An 18369-nucleotide genomic window follows, 5' to 3' on the forward strand; every position below is an offset into this window, starting at 1 on the left:
AACGAACAACGCCACACTCATAAATCACTCACAAGCATTAACACCCAACAACACAGAGCAACAAGCAACACCGACAAAACACAGCTGACATGATGCCATGCATGATGCCATGATGCAAACTACATGATGATGCAACAAATAAAACTAATCACACGACGGAAACGGAAATAATAGGGGAATCTTCTGAAACGTCGGTCTCGGGCTGTCACGTCCATCTTCTCGACAAGCATGCAAATCTTCTAATCTTTGCTTGGTTACTATAGCAGTATAGCCTTGTTTCAAAAAATATACCAGTAACCTTTACTAGTAGATGAGATCGATTTTGAACTAAGAGCACCGTAACGAATTCCAGCCATAAGACCAGCCATTAGTTCGAATATGAAACTTCCTTGAGTGATTAATAGATTACATGTGTGAGGTATATATAGGAGAGAGTCCCACGTTCTATACATGTGGCTGAAGTGGCCAACGTGGGTCTTCCCTAGATCCTATTGTTCTGGTACACAAAAGATTACAAGAGTTATCTAACACCCCCCTCAGCCGGAACACCATTAGGAAGGGTGTTCAAGCTGGACCGAAAATCTGTGAAAATGATAAATGGTAACCCCTTGGTGAAGATGTCTGCAAACTATGAACTGGAAGGCACATGAAGAACGCGAACCTCGCCAAGAGCCACCCGATCGCGAACAAAATGTAGGTCGATCTCAATGTGTTTTTTGCGCTGGTGTTGCACCGGATTGGTGGCTAGGTAGGAGGCGCTAATGTTGTCACAATACACAATGGTGGCTCGTGTGGGAGGGAGATGCAACTCATGAAGAAGCTGGCGCAACCAACAAAATTCACCCACACAGTTGGCCACGCCTCGATACTCTAGTTCGGCACTGGAGCGAGAGATGGTGGATTGTCTCTTGGAGGACCATGAGACAAGGTTCGAGCCGAGAAACACACAGAAGCTGGAAGTGGACTTGCATGTATCGGGGCAACCAGCCCAATCGGCATCGGTATAGGCAATGAGATCCCGCGAGGAAGACTTATACAGCTGAAGACCGTAGTGGGAAGTGCCCTGAAGGTAGCGGAGAATCCGTTTGACAAGTTGCATATGACTATCGCGTGGAGCACGCATGAATAAGAAAACTTGCTGAACGGCATAGGCAATATCCGGCCGGGTGAGAATGAGGTATTGGAGAGCATCGGCAAGGCTGCGGTATTTGGTGGGATTGGATAGGAGGTTGCCGTCATGGGATGAGGTCTTGGAGCTAGTGTTGATGGGTGTTGATAGTTTGTGATCCATTGCGGCATGGAGATTGGGGAAACATAAGAACCTGAAGACTCGAAGATGGGAGTAGTCTGGTTGGATTCCGTGAAGAAGATAGTATGGTGCGTATGGTGTAATGGCGCGAGATGGGCGGCGGTTCAGGAGATATGTGGCAGTGTGTAAGGCCTCGACCCAAACTGGAGGTGGTAAGGTGGCTTGTAGAAGAAGAGTACGGACAATGTCGTTTGTGGTGCGAATAAGCCGTTCCGCTTTTCCGTTTTGAGGTGAGGTGTGCGGGCATGAAAAACGGTAAATGATGCCATTGTTGGAGAAGAAGGAACGAAGAGATGTGTTGATAAATTCACCACCATTGTCACATTGCATACTTTTGATGATCACATTGAATTGGGTATGAACAAATGTGAAAAAGCGTTGGAGGACGGTGGATGTATCGGATTTTTGGCGCAATGGGAACGTCCATGAGTAGTGGGTGTTGACGTCGAGTATGACAAGGTAATATTGATAACCGGAAAAGCTTACAATGGGTGATGTCCACAGATCACAATGAATTAAATCAAAAGGTGCAAACGTTTTGCTATGAGAAGAAGGGAAAGGTAGCCGTGGTTGTCGCCCTAGTTGGCAAGCGGTACATGGTGAATGAGGAACTTTATTACAAACACTAAGAAAATATTTGGAGATGGCGGAAAGGGTGGTAGGGCCGGGATGCCCAAGGCGACAATGCCACAAGTCCGAGGTGGTGGTGAGGATGGTCGGCGTCGGAGTTGGTTTGTTGCCGAGGAAGGGGTAGAGTTCTGTGACATCCTCGACTTTTGCTACAGTGATTATTGTAATTAAGCTACAGTGATCAACCGCTAACGATGCCACGTCATCGAATTCCCATCTCAGACCCGCGTGGATTCGCGTCTGTCCGGATCGATGATTTGAAAGCAAAGGGAAGCACTTTATCGGTTCATTACAAGTATTAAAAGGATATATATATAAAAGGAAAGTATTAAAGAAATAATAATGATAAAAGAAAGAAAGAAAACTGAAAGAAAGGGTTAATAAAAAGAAAAGGGAAAAGTTAAAAAAAAATAAAAACAAATCAAAAAAAAAAAAGGAACAACCCCCCCTGGCCAACTGGGCTCAAGGCCTAGCCGGCCCCCACCTCCATCCCGCAACCCTAATCCCCCTGGGAGCCGCCGCCTCCTCCCCTTGCTACTCCCTCCCTTTCCCATGCCGCCGCCAACCCCCCCCCCCCACCGACCGGGCCCCACTTCCCCACGTCCCGTGACTCCCTCCCGTAACTCCCTCCCTCCCGTGACTCTCGGTCCCCCTCCACGCCAGATTCCCACCTCCCGTGGCTCCCTCCCCACGAGAGCCCCATCCCACCCCGTCGCCCCCCTCCTCTCCACCTCGCCTCCCCTCCCAGATCCTCCCCCGCCGGCCTTCTCCCTCCACCGCCCCCTCCCCGGCGGCCCCTCATCCCCCTCACCCCCCGGCGGCCCCTCCCCTGCTCCCGCCGGCGAGCTTCTCCACCGAGCCACCCCACCACGCCGGCGAGCTGCCCCCCCACGGCTCCTCTCCTCCCCCGGCGGCCCCGCCCCTCACTGCCTCCTCGCCTCCCCCCGCCGGCCTCCTTCCCCTCGGCCACCTCCTCCCACGGCGAGCCCCGGCCGCCCCTCGGCCTCCTCCTCCCCGCGGCGAGCCCCGGCCCCCGTCGGCCATCTTCCGCTCGGTCCGGGAGGGACCGGGCAGGGAGACATCACCAACTCACCGGATCCGACCGGATCCGACCGTCTCCCCCTCGCCGGCACATCACCACCATCGGCACCGTCACCGCCTCCACGTCCGTCTCCACCGTCAACTACGTGCGAACTCCGGCTTCACCGGGCCGTCACGTCACCGTCGGTGAGCCCCTCCTCGGGCTCCTCCCACCGTGTCGATCTCCTCGCCGCCCCGGTTCCGTTCCGGCAAACGGGGCCTCGATCCGTCGACGGTGGACTCCGGTAGGAGGGATTAAAGTTTAGGTTCTTCTAGGTGGTGTTAGAGAAAGTTGTTCTCTGTCTGTGTTAACACAGAGAGAGAGATGAGTGTTGTGAGAGAAAAGATAAATGTAAAAGAATAAATGGTGTATTAGATGCGTATGTATGTATGTATGTATTCGATACCCGTATTATGTATGTATTTGCGTATATAGTCATGTGGAGAGATACGACATTTGTATGTTTATTTATTTGTGATTTAAAATGTGTATTTGGCCTTAGGTCACTTACCGGTGGGGCCATTGCACCCGGGTCTATGACAGGGAGGCCCCACGTGTTAGTTGAAATAAAAATATAAAAATAATCTTTTTCTTAGAATAAATAAATAAATAGATATATTAGTTAAAATAATTAATTAACATAATTAGAGTATGACACGCGGGTCCCCCACTAAATTAATCTGATTAATTAATATTTAATCTTAAATAAAAACTTGTGCCTATGACGTTCGGGACCCGCTGGTCAGTTGACCGGTCAAACGTTGATGTCAGCCTGACATCGCGATGATGTCATAATAGGATTTTACTAAATCTTTTAAATCTGTTTTTAATTCCTAAATAATTAATAAAACTTTGAAAATTAATATTAAATAATCCGTAAGTCAGATCAAAATGTTTTCAACATGAAAGTTGATCAGCAGAGCGAGACGAACCCGGATACACGGCCCGTTCGTCTGTCACGCGTCCCTAGCATAGCAAACATGGAACTTTTCCATCGTTTCCAGTATAACCGGTAGTAGCCCGAGACCCGGAAAATATCGTCAGATATTCTTCCGACCCGTTTATGACGGATGTTCCTGCGTTAGCTCATGTCTAGCCTGCATCTTTCCATGTCTTGCTTTGTGTTGCATCGGTGCTATTATTTATTGTTTCTTCCCCCTCTTCTTACCGGTAGACCCCGAGACTGACGCTGCTGCCGGGTACATCTACGACCCTGCCGATCAGTCCTTTGCCGCAGAGCAGCAAGGCAAGCAAACTCCCCTTGATCATTCCTATATCGCCTATGTCTTTCATTCTACTGCTTGCATTAGTATTTTGCTACTGTTGTAGTTAGCTCCTATATCTGATGCATAGCCTGTTTTTGATGAACTGCTACTTTCAGTCCTGTACCTTTAACCTGTTTAGTATAGGTGGAGCAGTCATCCTCTCTGACCCCGTAGATCAGTTGCCCCGCTTGTTTCCAAATCTCGATCTCTGATCGACGAGCCAGACCCGACACAACACGTTCACCCCCTTCAGGGATACTATCGGGTACCGAGGGTGACACCTCGCTAAGTACTCCTGATGATATCACTGTAGTATAGCTAGTCGGTCGTGGTTATCGAGGGTGATTCCTCTTTCACCATTCCCGATGACGTCTCTGTCGTGCCACCCCGCGAGTGTGGGACCCCCGAGGGTGATTCCTCTAAGCCCACCTTGACGGGTACATCGTTCGGAATCCAACGAGGGTGATACCTCGGATTCCCCCGATGTTACTACCACACAGTTACTCGACCATGTTACTGGGATCTTTGGTGATTAGTTGTAAGACGGGTGGATTCCCGCGAGACTGTGTTGTTGGCCTAATTAAAATGCTAATGGATTTGGGTATTTGATCTGGGTTGGTCGGAGACCTTTTCGCACTAACCGGCTACGCGGGAAGAATTATGGGTACTCGGCGTCGCGGTATCAGCCGAAGCTTTTCAGATGCCAGCAGTGTAGCGGCGCGCGCCCGAGTGGTCCCGAGATGCATCGCGCTTGTGATTAAGGGATGCTAGGACTGACGTCGGCCGCCCACGCCACGTGCAGGAGCGTGAAGGGGAACTGGGCCCATGAACCCTTTGTGCTTAGGATTTACACCGGCGGGCTGGCCTCTCTGATTAGTCTTAGGTGGGGCTGCGACGTGTCGATATTCCGAGGCCGGGCAGGACCCAGAAAAGTATGTCCGGCCAGAGTGTTATCGAGCGTGACGGGACATGTGGTGCATCCCTGCAGGGATGAAAATTAACTATTCGGATAGCCGTGTCCACGGTTACAGGACGACTTGGAGTTGTGCCCCGATCTTATACAACTACAATTGTTACCTAACTGGAATTAGTTTGCCTCGGGATTGCTTCCTCGCAGGGAGTCGAGGGAGGATCTTTAGGCGTGACCTCACTTTAACATTGCTGCAACAATATGACTATTTTGTGTTACCCCTGTTCTACTCTCGTCTATTGCTGCAAGACCCTGAAGATGCTAGTCTTCGATAGGACTAGGTCTTCTCTCTCTATTCTCGCATTGCTGCAGTCAGTCCACATATAACCCCCCCCCCCTTCTTTGATACTGATGCATAATTAGAATAGTTCTGATGTAAGACTTGCGAGTACTTTGGATGAGTACTCACCGCTGCTTTGCTCCCCCTTGTCCCCTTGATCCGTTTGCTGCGACCAGATGATGAAGCCCAGGAGATGGAGGTCCCCGTCGCCGACGAATGCTACCCCGACGGTGCCTACTACTACGTGGAGGCCGCTGATGATCAGGAGTAGTTAGGAGGTTCCCAGGCAGGAGGCCTCGCCTCGTTCGATCGTTGTATCTTTTGTGCTAGCCTTCTCTAAGGCACCCCATGTTTTATGTCTGTACTCAGATATTTGTTGCTTCCGCTGACTCGTGTGCTTATCGAGCTTTCGTATTCTAGCCCTCGAGGCCCCTGGCTTGTAATATGAAGCTGATGTTATTTTATTTGTGTCTAGAGTTGTGTTGTGATATCTCCCCATGAGTCCTTGGGTTTGATCGTACGCATTTGCGTGTATGATTAGCGTACGATTAAGCCGAGGGCGTCACAAGTTCGCGGGAGCTAGCGAAGATCATGAGGACCTGACGGGTGCGAAGATCCTTCACAAGAAAACCACAGGGAACAAATTCAACAGAGCATGAGTTATCTTTGGTAAACTTGCGAACGGAGATAAGGCTAGTGACTACGGTGGGAGAGACAAGTATGTCCGTGAGGCGAAAGTTGTGGGGATGAAGGAGTGTGGAGCCGGTGGCGGTGATGGGGAGATGTTGTCCATTGCCAACGAGAATGCTAGAAGGAACATGCTGTAATGAACGACTAGATGAGGTTAGGATACCTTGGTTGTCGGTCACGTGCGAAGAAGCTCCACTGTACATGTACCACTCGGGGGGCGTGAGGCATGTTGATGCCGGAGTTGCTGAAGGCGGCGTTGAGCATGGCGAGGTGCTCCCACGATGTTGGCGTGGGTTGGTATGGCGGTGGCGTCGGAGGAGGAGGGTACATGGCGTAGGCGTGAGCATGGGCACCGGGTCGGGGTCCCAAAACGCCAGCGGCATTGGGAGGGATCCAACCAGGGCGCGGTGATGGCAGGGCCATGCCGTATGGAGCGAAATATCCGGTGAATGGAGAGAACACCCGCGGAGAAGACTGGTTGCGCCCGGAGGAATCGTTGCGTCCACGGCCACGACCACGTCCACGGCCACGATCACCATCGCCGCGGCCACGGCCAACGGGTTGATGTGGAGGGTGCGGATGGCCCTGTGTGCGGTCGAAGGAGGAGCGATCAGAGGGACCAGTGATGGGTCCACGGTCATTGGATCCACGGGCGCTAGCCTCGGAGTTGGTGCTGGGGGCGCGGTCACCACCAGTGAAGGCGAAGGCGGAGGCACTCTCCTCGGCGGCGTGTTGCGCCTACAACTCCTCCGCAAGGACCACCCTGGAGAGGACGGTGTCGAAGGGGAGCTCCTGATCATCGAGGACGACGCGAATCTTGTCGAGGCGTTTGTCCAGGCCATGGAGAAACTGGGTGGTGAGGTCGGTTTCGCTGACGGCGTGGTCGATGTTGGCGAGACCGTCGATGAGGAGCTTCATGCGGCGCGCGTACTCGGAGACGGATAGATCACCTTGCTTGAGGTTGCGGTACTGCCGATTGAGAATCATGAACCGGGCAGCACGATTGGCGAGGAAGAAGTCTTTGATCTTCTTTCAAATGGAGTAGGTGGTAGTGGCGCCGACAACGTGGTCGATCATGGGATCCGCGAGGGTGGCATAGAGCGAGAGGGCGACGTGGGCGTCGAGCTCAAGATAGGCAGCATTGGCGTTGGGAGGCGGAGGGTGTTCGATGAGATAGAGTACACCATAGCGGATCGGGACCATGAGGAAGAAAGATTTCCACTTGTGGTAGTTGTGATCGGCGGGGTTGAGGTGAAATTTGATGTGGTTTGTGATATGGTCAGAGAAGATGGGGTGGCGAGGTGTAGGTGTGGCCGGCGGCGACGGGGGTGTGGTGAAGAGAGGAGCAAAATGAGATCCGGGGGCAGGGGAGGAACCCTGGAAGAAGAAGGGTGGCGGCGGTACCGCAGGAGAAGTGGCGGCCGTGTGGGCGTCGGCGGTCGCGAGGGAGGTCACCGAGGTCGGCATCGAGCCAAAGATTGGAGCAGCGGAAGAGGAGGAGGAGGAGGCAGCGTCGGGGTCGGCCATAGGGACCTGGTAAAACTGATACCAAGTTGAAATATGAAACTTCCTTGAGTGATCAATAGATTACATGTGTGAGGTATATATAGGTGAAAGTCCCACGTTCTATACATGTGGCTGAAGTGGTCAATGTGGGTTTTCCCTAGTTCCTATTGTTGTGGTACACAAAAGGTTACAAGAGTTATCTAACACCGTTTTCGCAGTCAGGAAACGTATAAGCAGATAAATTAACCTGAGTGCCCAATGAGGGAAGAAGTGGGAAGAGAAAATTACCACGACCATGGTGGCACGGTCAGTGCCTGGAGACGGCGATGCGTAACTATGCCCGTCGACGGAGACGGCAGGCCAGCCGCGCGGGCTCTGCCCTTGCCCGACGGCTGGTGGGTGGCGGTGGGGGAGGCGCAGGACAGTGGGAGCAGCGCAACAGACGCGTGAGAGAGAGGCACGAAGGTGGGCCCGGCCGGGCCGAGCCACCTCGATGGCAATGGGCTGAGATTTCCGGAGCAGGCCCACTCTCCCTACGTTTCTTCTTCTCCAAGGTCCAAGCCCATTCTACTGCTGCCCCTCACTCAGTCCTCTGCTTCATCCGCGATTCCATTCCTCAATCGACATGGCCGTCGTTGTGGGTAAACTTCGTAGCCGATTGATCTCTCATTCCCAGAGATTCTCGTAGCATTCGATGTTTGTAGTGATTAATCGCCATTCCTTCTTCTCGCCGGCGCGCGCGCTGCTGGCAAATGCAATTAACGCGACGGAGTCGGCGGTCTAGCAACGGCGCGCTCCTCGCCGGCACATCCGGTAAACCAGGTGTTGGATGCCTAGCTTGCACAGGACCTTTTGCCGTGGGTAATGAGGATGCTTCCGCCATTCGCAGGGAGGGGATCATCAGGACACAAGAAGACGGCCAAGGAAGGCCGAGATCCAGGGCCGCGAGTGTTGAATCCATTGACCGAGGACTCATTCCCACAGCCAGGAGCTCTGGTCAACTTAGCTACGCATGGCCATGTGGCAGATGTTGGTTCTCCGACCGACGACGGCTGGTTTTATCCACTCTGTCGTAAGCGAAATCGAACTGAACAACAGTTTTGGCAATACAACTACAACAGTTTTGGCAACAGTTTTGGAGTCTGATTTCGATGTAGTAGTTGGTGCCAATCGCAGCATGCAACACCCGCAGCAAGGTTTCGTCTGTGGAACAGAACGTGATTGCTGCCGTTGTTGTCTGTGAAAAAGGCTGATACAAGGTTTCCGAACTTTTCTGAGTTGTTACCGGATTCGTTCACCTATTTTCCCCACCACTTTACACAGTTCAGCAGAGGCTGAGCTGCATCATCAACGACCTCTTACTCTCAAATTTCTAACCGTGTTTTCCATCTGATAACTCAGCCTGCAAGGGTCCATAGTTGCAGGTAATCCTTGTTTTTTTTGTTATTATTTGGTTATCAGAAAATTCTCTCCTCTGTTTAGAAGTATGCTTTGCGTCGCTAGCGGAGAACCTATCAATCAATATACACGACGCATATATTACTAATAAGTCAACCAGGCAGAATACTGTCAGTAGATGCCAAGAACTGAAAGCAAGATAATAAAGAATCAGAAACTGAACAAGACAAGATAGCATTCATATCCTCGAGTTCTAAAACCGATGAGAATCTAGTGGATTGCATAATGTACTTTGTAGTAGTTGGACATGAACAAAGTAGCCATTTATCGTATATGTTTGACAAGAAGTCTCCCCTCTCTCCCCTACTCTGTCTGTCTCATGGAGAAACTTCATCTGCTAACTCTGCTTCTTCCCATACTTGTTGGGTTACCTCTGTTGTACATCTGTGACATACTATGGCTGAGGCCAGAGAGGATAAGAAAGAAGCTGAGGAAGCAGGGAGTTAGGGGTCCCAGGCCTACTTTGTTCTATGGCAACACCCAGGAGATGAAGAGAATCCGGCAAGAGGCCGTTTCTGCGCAGAAGCAAGACACCAGTAACTACATATCCACCCTCTTCCCTCACTTCCTTATCTGGAGGGAAACATATGGTATGTGGTCAAAAGCTCCATCCATGCATGAATTTTCTCTGCAGTAAAACCACACCTTTTTTTTTTGTTCTTTTTTAGCAGTAACACATGTTATTTGCTTTGAATTCATCTCTAGTATGTTGCTGATTAGATGTTTTTATTCTTGTGACATAAGACTATAAGATAACAAAGTTTATATTTACAGTTTGTTGGGGTGACTAACCAATCTTTCTAATATTCAGCATGACAGTGCCACAAAGCCTCCAGCACTATCTTGTAGTATATGTCCTCTCGTCTCTGTTTCTATTTATGCTTTGTAAATTTCATTAATGTAAGGCATCCACCCCAGCAACCATATTGTCCAAAAGATAAAACTACATTATACTCAGTTACATGTTCTGCACTGTGTGTGTCGCTCATGGTTAGTGGCAAACAACTTCCTTATAAACCTTAGTAAGGTATGTAGGACGGTCTCTCAAAAGTCAGGAACAACTCAGGTAGTCAGGTAGTTGAAAGCTAGAAGCTTTCTCCTGATGTTGGAATTTACTGTTGAACATTGCAACTCTGGTTGTATAACCTATTTTGTCACCCTAAACTTGTTCGTACAGTAATATTATTTTGGTTAGTGATGTAATACTTCTCTTGGAATCTGGCATCCTATGAGAGCTAAGTGAATTTTTATAGAACTTTTTGTCCTGTCCTATGAAGATGCTGTTGAGGTACGCCTTAACAAAATGCGTGATCAGTAGTTGGCCTGTTGCTTAAAAATGCTGGATTTTTAATCTTCATATGCTGTTTCATTTGTGCCATAAGACCATGTATTTCTAGCTAATTTATACACTAAGGAATTTGGTCTAGTTGGAAGTATATTGTAGAAAAACACTTGCCAAAATATAACATATAATACCTATTCGTGCTGTATTCCTTATATTGGTCCATCCTTCTCATGGCAATGCTATTGGATTGTGAAATGGGAATAGGCTCGGTATTCCTCTACTCAACAGGAGCTGTGGAGATTCTGTTTGTTTCTGACCCCGGCATGGTCAAGGACATGAGCCACTGTACATCATCTGAGCTCGGGAAGCCTATTTATATTCAGAAGTCCCGCAAACCGCTCTTTGGCGAAGGCATCTTGGTATCAAATGGCGATATATGGGCCTATCAAAGGAAGATCATTGCACCAGAGTTTTTCATGGAGAAGATTAAGGTGCTGTGAGATGCTTAAGATAATGCTTAAATGTGAACTGAAATACTAAGAACATGATTTCTGCAAAAAGTCATTATAATCAAGTAATCACAAGAATGATGTTTGCAGGTCATGATAGAACTAATAGTGGAGGCTTCTGTCCCACTGCTAGAAGCATGGGAGAGCATGCTTGATGATGCTGGAGGGAATAGAGAGATAGATGTGGATGGTTACTTGCGGAATTTTTCGGCAGACATAATTGCTAGGGCATGTTTTGGCAGCAATTTCGCAGCAGGGGAAGAAATATTCTACAAGCTCAGGCAGCTTCAGAAGGAGATTTCTCAGCAAGATACACTTGTTGGATTATCTGCAGTGTGGTAAGTATACATTATGAAAAGAAAAAAGAATGAGAAATAGGTGAAATGTGATTCTTCACCTGCATATTTGACTATTTGTGCATGAATATATGTTCAGAAGTCTTTCAACGGATTTAGGTAAATGAGGTTCATTCTCATTTATTAGACAGCAATCGCCGAAGTTGTGATGTAAATATTCTTTTTTTTAAATAGTGTGGTTGCTCAAATTTAGATAATGTTTTGCCATATGGCGAAGTCTAGTCCTATCATGACATAAAATTAAGAGTAAATTCTACAATTTACCTGCTAGTTGCCATCTTGAGAGTTCTGACAATGTTACTTTATTTAAATAATCTGCCCCCATTTTACGCCTTAGTTGTGGCCTTTCTGAGGGATTTTACCCTATTTAATTGACAAGACAGTTGACTAGGCAGACAGCTCAGGTTCGAATTCTCTAGGGGCGTATTCCGATATGGGGCAAGGAGCAGTGTGGTGCAGCTAGCAGCACTTGTTCAGTAAAATTGACACAATTTCAGTAGAATTTTACTGAACTTGGAGAGATTTTTTCATAATTTGGTATATCTCTGCAATGAGTACTCTTCCGAGTTATCTGTCAGTCAGCTGCCATGTCTTCCTAACAAGTGGAGCTCTGATTTTGCAATTCGGCAAAAATAATAAAATGGGATAAAGGATGTCACAATGTTACAACTGAGGGGTAAAATGTCAGAACTAATGGGTAAAATGTGGCAAGGTTTTTTAAGTAGGGTAAAAGCTGTCACAACTCACAACTAGGGGTAGAAGGTGCAACTCATTCTCATAATTTCTTGTGTTTATCGTAGGAAGTGTTTGCCAACCAAGGCCAACCGAGAGATACAAAAGCTGGAGCAAGAAGTTCGGTTACTCATCCTCGATGTCGCAAAGGAACACAGGCGTGGAAGCAGCGACAACAACGACGACGACAATCCTTGCATAAAGACTAAACATAACAGCTTTCTGCGCTCAGTTGTCAACAGCTCTCGGCATTGCCCGGCCAGCTACGGTGGCAGCACCGAGGACTACATCGTGGACAACTGCAAGAACATCTACTTTGCCGGGCACGAGACTGCGGCTGTCACCACCACCTGGTGCCTGATGTTACTGGCCACGCACCCGGCATGGCAGGACCGTGCACGTGCCGAGGCTCTAGAGGCGTGCCGTGGATGCACAAAGCTCGACGTCGACGTCCTCCGGCGACTGAAAACGGTGAGAAAGCATCCCTCCCGTTATGCATCAATCAGCCTTGAAGAAACTGACACGCCATTGGCATAAGCATAACCATTACATTCTCTTTGCAGATCACCATGGTGATCCAGGAGACCCTCCGGCTGTACCCTCCGGCGTCACTGATCGTGCGCGAGGCGCTGGCGGACTTCAAGCTTGGCGGCATCGACGTCCCGCGGGGAACCATCGTCCAGACCGCCATCACGATGCTGCACCTCGACAAGGATGTCTGGGGCCAGGACGCCGGCGAGTTCCGGCCGGACCGGTTCGTGAACGGCGCCGCGGCGGCGTGCGAGCCGTCGCACATGTACCTGCCGTTCGGGCACGGGCCCAGGATTTGCGCGGGGCAGAACCTGGCGATGGTGGAGCTCAAGGTGGTGCTCGTTCGCCTGCTGAGCAAGTTCGCCTTCTCGCCGTCACCGGGGTACAGGCACGCGCCGCTGTTCCGGCTTACCATCGAGCCTGGGTTTGGCATGCCTCTGGTCGTCACAAAGCTCCCATGATCTCTCGCTGTAACCTGTAGAAAGAAGGTACTGGGTATGATGGAAATAATGATGCCGCCACGGTTTTTGTAACCGGCAAAGCATGCTTTCGTCGGTAGTTTCAGCTGCTTAATACTATCAGATAAGTTCAGGCAGCGTTGCCAAAGGCCCAAAGCAAAGTACTCCCGAAGTTGGTATGTTGTCCACGAGCAAGGTAACTGGAATGTTGTCAATGAGCCAGGAAGTAACTAGTTTAGTATATGAAAGTTATGGGTCGAAGAACAACAAAAACGTCAGGATGGCCGAGTGGTCTAAGGCGCCAGACTCAAGTTCTGGTCCTCTAACGAGGGCGTGGGTTCAAACCCCACTTCTGACATATATTTTTTATTTAATTCTTTAATATATTTTTATTATGTTCTTCTAACATCTTTCTATAATATATATTCTTTTAATAAATATGACGACTCGCTAATACTCCCGTGCACCTTTTGTGTTACTTTTTTATTCTTTTACTAAAAATGTCGACCAGTACAAACCGATCTCTTACATATCTTTCTATTTTTCTAACATTTTTTATTAGATTCTTCCAGTAAAGATTTATTTAATTCTTTAATATATTTTTATTATTTTCTTCTAACATCTTTCTATAATATATATTATTTTAATAAATATGACGACTCGCTAATACTCCCGTGCACCTTTTGTGTTACTTTTTTATTCTTTTACCAAAAATGTCGACCAGTACAAACCGATTTCTTACATATCTTTCTATTTTTCTAACATTTTTTATTAGATTCTTCCAATAAAGATGATGATTTTTTACTATATTCTTTCCTATATTTTTATTAAGACTGCATTATATAACGGCGTCGCATATTAGCACTCTCGTATGAGAGTCGTTAGCCAATCGCCTCACGTAAAAATGACATGCGATCCCCTGTCCTCGGTGGGCTGTGCTCATGCATTGATGCACGTCGAATTCACCCTCTCTCACGTCGCATCACATGCATATGTAGTGCAGCAACACTTTTTTTCCTCAAAACAAAATTGCTACTAGTACTATCCTATGCTAAGAGCAGGCTACCACTCTTTTCTTATCTATGCATTTACCTGCTTTAAAAAATGATAAGTGCAATCATTTATCTCCAGAATGTTGGTATGGTTGACAACCAATTCTTCGAAACTAGATCATTTATTATTATATTTTGACAACTTTTTCGGTCATGTTTTCCAGGTTATTATACTTACTAAATTTTTAGTTGTGCCACTTGCCATTATATTTACCTATGAAATTCATTGTACTTACTTGTCATATCAGCAGCTTAACTTTGTCACTTGACACTATACTTGTTGGATTTATCGTGCTTACCTTCCACATTATAGTTTAATTATGCCCTTGTCATTATACTTGTCAAATTTATTGTACTTCCCTATCAAATTTATTTTCATATTACAGCTTAACTTTGCCGCTTGACACTATACTAACATGTTGGATTTATTATGCTTATTTGCCACATTATAGTAGAATTATGTCCTTGGCATTGTACTTACTTGTAAAATTTATTGTACTTACTTGCTATATTAACAGTTTAACTATGCCACTAGCAATTGTACTTACTTGTCGGATTTGTTGTCCTTACCTGCCACATTTAAAATTTAAGCATACCACTTGTCATTATACTTATTTGTCGAATTTATTGTGCTTAGTTGCTAAGTTGCTATATTAACAGCTTCATTGTGCCACTTGCCATGTTTTAGAAGATTTATTATTTGTCAAGTTTAAGCGGGTGTAATTACCAAGATATATACATATTGTTGCCACGTTTAGGGTTTAAGGCTTTAAGCAAGTGTGGTTGTTGGGCTTCAATAAAAAGTAATTATAGCCGTCGCTTTTAGCATTAAAACAACGTGTAGTTGTGAGGTCAAATCTAGGAGTTGTCAGTTCTCCAGGGTTAGTTACTAGTATTGCTAATTTGAATTTTGATGACGAACTAAACAAGGAAAAGCGAGCTAAAACTTATGTATACGACCAAACCTTTTTTTGTGTGTAAGGCTGCCTCACACCTATAGGTGGTCCTGTAGCATGCAACCCTACAATGTGATTACTAGGTGTAATAGAAAAGTTGATCATGCATGCTAGAGGCGTGTGTCCGAACTGAATGGACATTCATAGAAAAATCAGTCCAACTATGTCTATATGTGGCCCCCCTCCTTTTCAAGATGTCTTTTCCTCGCCGTGCCATCACGAAGCCACGCCCTCGCATGCCGCCGCACGGGAAGACATGCATGCACATGTTACTAGATAGATTTTTCTGTCTAAAAAAACTAGATAGACTTTTTCTTTTTATTATGTTCTTCTAGCATTTTTCTATTCCCTCCATCACAGTTTAGAAGACACATTTAAATTTATGTGCATTTTCATAATAGACAAAGTTTAGGACGCATTGCTTTTACTTCTAACAGCTAATTAGTACTCCATTGTACTACTTCTATATGCATGCGTAATGTGAATGTTATTTTTCAGCCCAGCTCACAGCCTGTTCGAGCATATTTCTCCATATGTGGTTTTGGTAATTGATGACAATTTCTATGGACTAATGGTTGCCTTAAGTTATATTTACAGGATTTGTTCATAGGTACTTCTTGAAGTTTATCTGTTGGGTTCAAGGAGTTTATATGATGACCGGGGTGGTATTCAAGGTATTATCCAAAGAATGGTCATAGAGACACAAGGTTGATCAAGATCGTCAGACAAAGAGTAAATCAAGATGATCAACACACAAAGCGTACAAGATGTACCGAGAGGGATCAAGTGATCCCATGGTATGATAAGCATTGTCCATTACGTGTTTGTGTACTAACCCATGGTCTTCGTGAGAGTTCTATGTGGGGTTAGGTGTGTTTCCATGGGCTTGCGTCTAGAGGAAGATCTCATACAACCCATGAAGGATGACGTCAAGTGGTGATCGTCATCAAGATTGCGGTGTGCAAGTTCATGTGGATCAGCACGAAGATATCATGCTTGAAGCTTGCCGTCCATTGTGATGTCAATGGACTTGTGAAGATATGCTGAAGAGCGGCTCACCCATGTTGTGTATGGGGGAGCAATCAACTAGTCTTCATCAAGTCAATGCAATCAGGAAGGTGGTTCATCTTGAGGAAGCCAAGATCATCGTCATCTAGCTCAGGAGGACGAGGTGCAAGGTATAGGTTTGCCCTTGATAGGTTTTCTGTTTTAGGATAGATTGCCGTACTGTCAAGGGGGGGCTCTCAAGTGAGTAGCTCGATCGTATCGTTCGTTGAGAGCTCAAACCATTTTCATCCTTGCATCATACTTCTTGGTTCTTGTTTGGTGTTTCTCTTTGTGAGTTTTAGAGCTTATGGTCATCTTCATGACAAGATCGTGTTCATCGAAAACGGAGTCCATATGCATCTACTATGAAGTTTTCGATGTTGGAGATTTTGCCGGTTCTTCATTCATAGAGGTCTCACATCTCTATATCATTGGCATTTTCATATCTGCTTGTCTTAAGATTTCGGAGCTCGTATGCGAAAGTTATGGTTGTTTCAGTGGCGAGCGGTAGTACCGCTTGTGCCAAGCGGTGGTACCGCTCCGGGTGGGCGGTAGTACCGCTTCGGGAGGGTAGTACCTCTCTCTGAGCGGTTGTACTTCGTCGGACTTTTTGCGAATACTTTTCCAAGCGGTGGTAGGCCCGCGAGTAAAATCTTTACTACAGTGGCCTAGCGGTAGTACGGCTCCTCGCTAGCGGTAGTACCGCTAGGGGCAGCGGTAGTACCGCTCCTCGCCAGCGGTAGTACCGCTAGGGAAGTGGTAGTACCTCTCCTCGCCAGCGGTAGTACCACTAGAGGCAGCGGTAGTACCGCTCTACCGCTGTGTGCGGGCTGTAAGTGGGGTTAACGGTCTGATTCCTTCCTTCATTATATAAAGGGGGTCTTCTTCCCCCTTGGCTTTATCTATCTGTTGAGCTCGTGTTCTTCCCCCATTGTTGATCTTCTTAGAGCTTGCTAACTCTCAATCCCTCCAATGATTCTTGCTAGTTCTTGAGGGAAAAGAGAGAGGAGATCTAGATCCACATCTCCACCAATCACTTTCTCCTCTATGTGAGGGGAACCCGTTGGATCTAGATCTTAGAGTTCTTTGTGAGCTCCTTGTTCTTCCTCTCATATTTCTCCATAGCTTTTGTTGTTGTGGAGGGATTTGAGTGTGAGGGACTTGACCACTTTTTGTGTTCTTGTCATTGCACTAGTTGCATCGGTTTGAGTTCTCCACGGTGATACGTGGAAGTGAGAAGTTGAGAAGCTTATTACCCTTTAGTACTTAGTATCCTAGAGATTGTTCTTCGTGGATGCATTGGCATCCTAGAAGCTTGGTGGTGTCTCGGAGCTCAATCATTGTGCTGTAAAGCTTCGGGCAAGCGTCGGGGTCTCCAATTAGGTTGTGGAGATTGCCCCGAGCAATTTGTACGGGTACCGGTGACCGCCCCCAAGGGTTGCCATTTGTACGGGTTCGATGACCGCCCTCAAGGGTCCCTTAGTGGAATCACAACATCTTGCATTGTGCGGGGGCGTGAGGAGATTACGGTGGCCTTAGTGGCATCTTGGGGAGCATTGTGCCTCCACACCACTTCAACGGAGATTAGCATTCGCAAGGGTGTGAACTTCGGGGTACATCGTCGTCTCCACGTGCTTCGGTTATCTCTTACCCGAACCCTTTACTTATGCATTTTACTTTGTGATAGCCATATTGTTTCTTGTCATATATCTTGCTATCATTTAGTTGTTTATCTTGCTTAGCATAAGTTGTTGGTGCACATAGTTGAGCCTAATTGTTTTAGGTTTTGTGCTTGACAAATTAAATGTTAGTTTTATTCCGCATTTGTTCAAGCTTAAACCGTAATTATTTTAAAAGCGCCTATTCACCCCCTAGGCGACATCCACGTCCTTTCACAACCAATTAATAACCACCCAGATTCGAGAGAATTTTCAAGCACGTCTTCTAAACAGTGACGAAAGAAGTATTATATATTCTTCTAATAAGATGACGACTCGTTGATACTCCCGTGCATCTTTTATGTTATTTTTTATTCTTCTATTAAAAATGCCGACCAGTTCAAACCCATTTCTGACGAATCTTCTTAATATTCTTCTAACATCCTTTTTAATTATATTCTTCCAATAAAGATGATGAATTTTTATTTTATTCTTTGATATATTTTTTTATGTTTTTCTAGCATCTTTTCTATTATATATTTTTTCTAATAAAGATGACGACTCTTTGATACTCCCATGCACCTTTTTTGTTATCC

At 46.8% G+C, this 18369-nt stretch overlaps 1 protein-coding gene and 1 non-coding gene across 3 annotated transcripts; both read left to right on the forward strand.

Moving 5' to 3' along the window:
- Positions 1 to 8314: 8314 nt before the first annotated feature.
- On the forward strand, positions 8315 to 13197 carry LOC123448092 (cytochrome P450 714C3-like). 2 transcript variants are annotated; one of them, XM_045124862.1, is made up of 6 exons: positions 8315 to 8544; positions 8621 to 9779; positions 10739 to 10965; positions 11074 to 11321; positions 12140 to 12542; positions 12635 to 13197. In XM_045124862.1, exons 2-6 carry the CDS (start codon positions 9437 to 9439, stop codon positions 13061 to 13063), a joined length of 1650 nt encoding a protein of 549 aa, XP_044980797.1. In that variant the 5' UTR covers positions 8315 to 8544; positions 8621 to 9436; the 3' UTR covers positions 13064 to 13197. The 2 variants fall into 2 exon arrangements, with proteins under 2 accessions (XP_044980797.1, XP_044980796.1); XM_045124861.1 differs by having other exon boundaries at positions 8315 to 9779.
- Positions 13198 to 13334: 137 nt separating this feature from the next.
- On the forward strand, positions 13335 to 13418 carry TRNAL-CAA. Its single transcript has one exon. It is a non-coding gene; the product is annotated as a tRNA-Leu (tRNA).
- The last annotated feature ends 4951 nt before the right edge of the window (positions 13419 to 18369 follow it).

The sequence above is a fragment of the Hordeum vulgare genome, chromosome 4H (genome assembly GCF_904849725.1).
Source record: "Hordeum vulgare subsp. vulgare chromosome 4H, MorexV3_pseudomolecules_assembly, whole genome shotgun sequence".
NCBI lineage: Eukaryota > Viridiplantae > Streptophyta > Magnoliopsida > Poales > Poaceae > Hordeum > Hordeum vulgare.